This window comes from Sardina pilchardus, chromosome 9 (genome assembly GCF_963854185.1).
Source record: "Sardina pilchardus chromosome 9, fSarPil1.1, whole genome shotgun sequence".
In the NCBI taxonomy this organism is placed as follows: domain Eukaryota; kingdom Metazoa; phylum Chordata; class Actinopteri; order Clupeiformes; family Clupeidae; genus Sardina; species Sardina pilchardus.
Genome location: NC_085002.1, coordinates 21812413 through 21819993, shown reverse-complemented (window position 1 = coordinate 21819993; position 7581 = coordinate 21812413). Strand labels below are relative to the sequence as shown.

Genomic DNA, 7581 nt, shown 5'->3' with positions numbered 1-7581 from the left:
ACCAAATAACACTGCTTCGTAGGAGCTTGGTAGGACAAATAGATACAAAACCTCAACAACTTTCAGTTGGAAGGAAGCATTTGTGTCATTCTGGTCTGTTAGTGTCAAATATAGACAACTCATATTTACGGTACATACATCAGTCATCATAATGACATATGTTTGTTTAGAGAGATCAGCGATCTAGTCACATTTCCCCCGACCAATCACCAACGAGAGTCATCTGTGAAGACTGAGAGTCAGGCCAACCAGCTTGGCACAGTTGGCTGGTGTGTGGAGGGAGAACATGATCATCGAAGATCCCAATTGCATGGGATACACTGATCTCTCCACCCCTGAACCACCTACACACTTCCCCAGACACACTATACAGAAAGGGGGGAGAGATAGAGAAGAGAGAGAGAGAGAAAAAAAAGAGAGAAAGAGAGAAAGAGAGAGAAAGCGAAAGAGGTGGAGGTGGAGGTGTTCAACATAAGGAGCGCGAACGAGGAAGGAAAGCGGTGAAGGTTCTAAAGCTATAGAACCGGCGCGGTGCGTAGTACCGGGCCACACCGAGAGGAAGAGGGTCAGAGCCTTCACCTTTCAGGACATCCTGCAGGCCCCGACGCTCCTGCCCACTCCGCCACCTCGCCAGCGGCCCACCTCACACATGGACGGATGCATTCTCGAGCACTCCCTCGTCCCCGCCGTCGCAAACAGGATACGCACACACTCTCCACACGCATGGAGCTGAGGTGGCGGAGGTCACAGAGGAGAAAGAGATAGAGGGAGGGAGGGAGGGAGTGAGAGAGAGAGAGAGAGAGAGGGACAGAGAGGGAGAGAGAGAAAGAGAAGCAAGCTTGTCCTCCCTCTTGAGAATTGAAAATGTAATGCACAAAGTCTTAAAATCAGACTTATTTCTGAGAGTCTGTCCATGAGTAAGGTTCATGTATATGTGACAGACAGATATAAGATCCAGAACTTTGCTTTGTGCTGATACTTTCAGATGAATGTTAAGAAACACCGTATTTCTCTATGCAAACCTTAGAAAAACGATGGCGGGAAATGTCAATGCTGGCAACGCAAAAAATAGCAAATGAAGATGAAAAAAACAATCTCACAGGAATCACAACACACACACACGCAAACACACACACACAAAAACACACACACTCCTGCTTGAGTGTAGCTCACATTTTCTGAGTTCATTTCCTACCCACAAAGGGGACCCTCTCTCTCTCTCTCTCTCGATCAGATACACAGCAGCTTAACCACAACCCCCCCCCCCCCCCCCCCCCCCACCTCCCTCCTTAGCCTCCAGCAGGTGCAGATGATATGGAAGGGGGGGGACGGGGGAGGGGGGGGACGGGACTGGGTTAGCAACTTAATTTTGGTATCTTGCTTCAGGTAGGCCCACAACTGTACCCCTGGCATCGACACTCAACCCAACCAGAGAGTAGGAAGCAACGGCACCCAAGCGTCTTCACGGTGCTTCACTGGTGCATGAAGAGCGGAAGCCCGAACGTGGCCGGCTGCCAAAAAGGGCCACGGATGCTCACAATCACACACAGGAGAGAGGTGCCTCTCTTTCACACACTTTGGCAATTTCTTTTGTTTCAGTGGAAGGGGTGGGCCACCTGTCAGCGAGAGAAGTGGCCAAACCAGTTCAAATCCCACAAAAATGTTATGACAATGGCTCAGTGAATGGTATATCTTGGTGTAAAGTTTGGCCTCTCGGCAGTTACTAGAAAGGCCTGTTCTAAACGGCGAAATAATGCTACAATTACATGTTTATACAGAGCTGGTCACAACTTTGGACACACCCATTCATGAGTACTCGAGTTGCTTTTCTTTATGTTTAGCTTTTTTTTTACACCGTAGAACAATACTGAAGTTCAAACCTATGAAATACCACATATGGCATTATGAAATAAGAAGAAAAACAAAACGTAAATAAAGTAACACATTTTATATTTTAGATTCTTCAAAGAAGCAGGGTGGCGAATACTGTGATGACAGGTGCTGGCATTTATTCAACCAGATTCAGGTAGTCACCTGGAATTGTTTTCCAACAGTTATGCAGGAGTTCCCATACATACTGAGCAGCTGTTTCCTACTTTTTTCACCTATGTTTGTTGAAAAGCATTCCAGGTGATCACCCGGTAAAGCTGGTTATGATAATGCAATAGTGTGAAAAAAAATAACAGTGTGCAAAGTTGTCATCAAGATAAAAAGTGGCTACCTTGAATAACTGATAATAGAAAATGTGTATCTGCTAAAACTTTTTTGGTTGATCAATTTGATGTATTCAATTTTGTTCTAGAACAGACACACACACAAACACACACACACAGACAGTAAACAACTGTTGGAAAACATCCAAATACAAGCACAAAAAGCACATAAAAAGAAACAAAACCACCTCTAGAGCATGTCGAAAATGTAAAATATGGTACGACATGCACGACTGACAAAATAGTGTGGATTGAAAAAGCTTGAAGAGAACACTGCAAGGTTAAGTTAGGTGATTGCTGTTATTGAGCACATAGCAGTTTGTCTTCCATTAAAGATATGAGTTGATGCCATGCATCTGATGCAAATACGCAGCTAGATGTTTCCGTGTTTGTTTGCCCGCATGTGAATGCTCCAGTTGTGTTCGCGGAGACTGTTGTGAATTATGTGTCGCCATTACAGTGTACATTTGTGTGGGAAGGAGAAGTGAATAAACAAATAACCGAATTCTAGTGAGCGTGTGCTGTCACACAACGCAAATGATGTTCAAACAAATCCGAGAGGTATATCACCAGGAAGACCACTGCTTAAACATGAATGTAAATGATTAAGAGACAAGTTTTCCTTTATCTCCATGATATCAGCCTATATAAACAATAATAGCTGAGCATTACAGAAAACCCCTTGAGGACCTTCTATGAAAGAGGCTATTTTGCTCACTTGAAAAAAAGTGTCACTGAGCCAAACAAGAACTTTGTTGTCAACTTAGGTGTTAAAGTAAAGAGAGGCTTTTTGTATACAGAGCTTCAGATGTGCATACGTAAGAATATGCAAATAAGACTCATGTCCGTTAAATAATTCTGACTGAAAATGTATTGAATAAGACATTGTGAACACCTTCTCTAAATAATTACAACAGTGATTAACCACAAAACATTGTGAGATGAAACACAAACGATACAAAAGCTCCAAGAACTAAACAGAAAATAATTGCTCACTAACAATGTCATACATAGCTTAATTAGATTTGTTGTGTGCTGTTTATTAATATTACGCAAAACTGACATTCACACATCATAAGCCTGATTAGTACAATCACAATTAAGCAAAAGCCATAACAAAAAAAAATGTAGCCTGTACGTGTTTAAAGCAGCTCACAACTGTATCCAACTTTAGTTTACGCCTATCCCAAATGCCAAATTGTGCCTTCTGATCACTGACCTTCCCAGTTGAATATTTCTATGGTTGGGTTTAGGTGTGGGAGAATCAAGTCAGAAAAATACTCAAACCTTTGTAGTGCTAATTATCAGATTGATATCTGTCATGGATCCATGCCAAAGACAAGATATTAAAAATGCTCTAGCATTTCTAGCAAGATATTCAGCCATTTTTCATTTAAGGTCCGACCTGTTTGATGGTTGTGAGTGAAAGGTTTTAATTTACGAGGCCGGCTTCCGTTCTTTTTCCGCAACAGACAGATTTATAGCGCTTTTGGTAAAAGTGTCTGAAAAATAACCTCACGCTACAATTTCTTGAATATTGTAATTATAAAAATTGCTACTGGAAAACAAATAACTATTGGGACTCTATACTGGCAATATAAAACATATAGAGTAGGTGAGAAGAAATGATCTTTGGGGGAAAAAAATAAAGAAATTCTTAATTTCAATGAAATGTATTGGCCTTAAATGAACAATTAAGTCTTAAACTCTATGAAACAATGATAGAAGAAAAAAAACATTAGGAAAAAATTCAGAGAATCTATAATAATAATAATATAATAATTAAATTGCACATTTTCACAAAAACTTCTTCCAAGCTGCATGTAAACTTTTGCTGAAAACTGTAACCATGTGCTAACAGCTTGCCGATGAATTGGAGCAGCTTACCTCATATAAATGACAGCAGACAGAATAATGAGGATTGTTACTTCTTGTTTGTTCTCCTCCCTTCTCAGAATATGCCTCTGAGAACCTGTAGGCCATTCTTACACCAGAAGCTAGGTTTTTTTTTCTCTCTCTCTCTCTCTTTTTTTTCCGCAGTACCCTAGTTCCCGATAAGGTGGGCTTGATCTGAAAAGTGGGCAGGTGGAACAGTGATGGGTGGAAAGGGTGTCACACAAAGGACTCCCAGAATTAAAAAGAAACACACACTATTTAGGCTAATCATGCCTAATGACGCAAACGCAGACACAAAGACAAAAGTGTCCGTCTCTTCTCTACCCAGTTGTTCTGGGCAAACTCTAAAGCACAGTTTCTAATGTCACAACGTGGCTTGCGCTTGTGAAGATTTAGACATGGATTGAAGTTAAGTGATATGTCAAAACTAAAACTAACAGGTTTACATATACCTCACACAAAGTCACACTGATGGATTTTACAATTGCCACAACCAAACAGCTCCTAACAGACAGTCATAGCAGACAGTCTAAAAACACTTTACTTAGAGAGTTGTGATGGAGCAATTGATGTTATTTTACATAAAACAAAACACAAATACAAATACGGTAAGCTCCTCCGTTCATTCAGCTTTTTGCCGGCCTTTATATCAACCTGTTGCAGTGGGATTAATTCTGGGTTCTCTAACTCAGCTCGTCTAATATAGTCACTCAAAAACATTAAACTAAGATTACGACTGATTGACTATATACATAATAATCAGAACTATCATTGTATTTTGACCTTTGATTTCTATGGCAATGGTAAAGCCATGCTGTTTCCTGTCTGCCATTCTTATTAATTCAGATGATGACACAGGAAGTGAAACACAACAATCACTTAATCTCAAATGAGTCATTGGCAAAGAAGCCATGCCAGAGCATTTCTTATAAACACATTGTTTTGCTCTCACAGAACAGTACTTTAAAAGAGGACAACAACATCTTAACCTCCGACAGGTCAACCACTGCAGTTGAGTTATGTCAACAGAACAGAGCAACTCTCTGCTCGGCAGGGAACATCCACATAGCCTACAATGTCTGAGATCTCACTCCTCAATAATCTGACGTGGTCAAGTATTAGGTCACCATGGCTAGTGGACAGCTATGGCTTCCAGCTTTCAACACCTTTGAACTATGCTCACTTTCACAATGTGATGATACATGGACCAACGTTAACCTACATGGTTAAAGTACTTTAGAAAAAGCAGTGTGGGTCAATATCCCTGAGAACATACCAGAGCCAGCCTTCATAAGAACATTGCCCATCAACATTGCTCAAGACTTGTGTATCATCAGCCACACAGGCACACACAAACACACACACACACACACACACACACACACACACACACACACACACACAGCTGTGCCTTCCATCAGAGGGTCGAACGTCAACACTGTTACGTTTCTAGTGAAAGAAGCACAACTAAATCAACACACGGGTGGGGCAAGAGCAGTACAAACATCAACCAAAGGCTCAGTGCACACCTACACAAAATTCTGCATCACGTCAGAACGAAGGCCTACATATCACCACCACAGAGGGGAAGCAATTGTGGCTGTTCACGGGCCGTCCAAAGAACGATAGGGCCCACAGGTTGACGTGAGTCCCTCGGGAGTGCGTCTGAATGGGAGACACCTTCCTGTGTTCCCTTCGTCCTGCGTCTCCCGTGCCGACAGGCGTGGAGGACGAGCCCATTTACCCGTTGATTAAGGACAAGGCCCAGGCCTGCCCCACATAGCATAGAACCTTGCCACAATGGCGGTGTGTGTGTGTGTGTGTGTGTGTGTGTGTATGTGTGTGTGTGTGTGTGTGTGTGTGTGTGTGTGTGTGTGTGTGTGAAAGAGAGAGGGATAAAGGGGAAGAAAAAAAGAAAGAAAGAAAGACAGATAGAAAGAAAGAAAGAAAGAAAGAAAGAAAGAAAGAAAGAAAAGAAAAGAAAAGAAGAGTGGATCAACAGAGAGATTGTCAGAGAATGTAGATGAAGATGAAGGTCAAGGATTGCCTGCTGACAGATAGCTTTGTACAGACTCAGCCAGTGTGAAGCAACACACTCAAAGCCACTTTTGCCAAACCTCCCCTTCATAAAGCTGTCACTCCTGAATGTGGGCTTCAGGTGTTTCACAGCAACTGACCTCCACCTGGAGGATGGGCTCGGAGAAGCAGCTCACTCATAGAGCCAAGACCATCCATACCAGACACACACGCTGTTATCAGTCCTCATCCTCGTCAGATTTGTCTTCTTCATCAGCAGCAGACAAATTTGAATAATTAACGCTACCACTATTTAATTAATTTAATCATCCTAGTTAATTCTAGTAAAGAAGTGAATTCTAAACATGCTTAATGAGTAAAATCAAAGAAGGGATATGAGTCACAAGACAGGTCATGCCACAGGCACTCCAGGGCGATTGGTGCCATCAGTTAGCTTAATGTCAAATAAACACAGATAAAGAGGAACAAGGTGAGTGAGTCAGAGAAAAAAAGGGGAGAGAGAGAAAGAAAGAGAAAGAGAGAGAGAGAGAGAAATGGAGAATGGCTCAAGTTAAGGACCTAAAACTTTTCAGATAGCTTAAAACCATAACACTAATGAGAAGAGAATAATTGAGGGAGACGTTTCTCCTCCATTCAACCAGTCATTATCTCGAAAGAAATCAAGTGTATTTATCTAAGCGACAAGAGTCGGATGACACTCACAATCCCATCCAAAAGCCGTCTGCCTCTGCGCATGGAGTTTCCAACTCTGCAGGCAAATGGGTTGTCTGCCTGTCAAACGGCGCAGGTTCCTGTCAAAGCGCCAGATCCAAAGTGTCCCCTAAAACTTATTTTCCACTCAGATCTAACGCGTGGCTGTGAGACTATTTAGTTTAGTTTAAACACGGATCCTACTATAATAAACAGTAATAGTATGTGTGAATATGCGTCCCAACCCAAAAGGGCCAACTGTGATAATATTCACTAAGGCACAATGGCGAGTAATTGAGAAGAAAATCTACAACCGCCTAGCTTACTTTGTAGAAGCTGAATGTACAAGTTGTTAATCGATTATGGTGTGAACAACTGTTAAGTGATGAAGCGCTTATTTTGGGAAGCGCACGAAAAATCCCCGGTTTCGAAGCAGCTTCACGTGGGAAAAGGCAAACAAACCGCCTTTAGATGAGGGAAACAAATGAGGGGTCGAAAACTTGCTTCACAAGTCTCGATTCTCTAGACTTACCACTACTGAGAGAACCGTGCTGCCCAAACTTCTGCCGTCCCTCCAGTGCTTTTCAGCGCGCTCTCAGCCGCATGCAAATCGTGGAACACTGCAAATCTAACCACAGCGAGTCATGCTATCAGTCGGTATTAAGCGAAGGCAACTGGACAGGCGCTGATTGATCTCCGTTCCGTGACCTCCACACTCTTACATCTTCCCCGGGTTCCTGCTTCT

The 7581-nt window shown here is 42.3% G+C and overlaps 1 protein-coding gene across 5 annotated transcripts in view; it reads right to left on the bottom strand.

Annotated features, from left to right (window-relative positions):
* Nucleotides 1-7581, bottom strand: part of LOC134093059 (transcription factor SOX-13-like) — a 26636-nt gene extending 19055 nt beyond the window's left edge. For 3 of the 5 annotated variants that reach the window (XM_062546337.1, XM_062546340.1, XM_062546341.1), the window contains exon 1: nucleotides 4101-4129. In XM_062546337.1, coding sequence (XP_062402321.1) covers nucleotides 4101-4105 — 5 coding nt within the window. In that variant the 5' untranslated portion in view covers nucleotides 4106-4129. Of the gene's footprint in view, nucleotides 1-4100; nucleotides 4130-7368 lie in introns of those variants that run through there. The other 2 variants (XM_062546343.1, XM_062546338.1) reach the window with 2 other exon arrangements.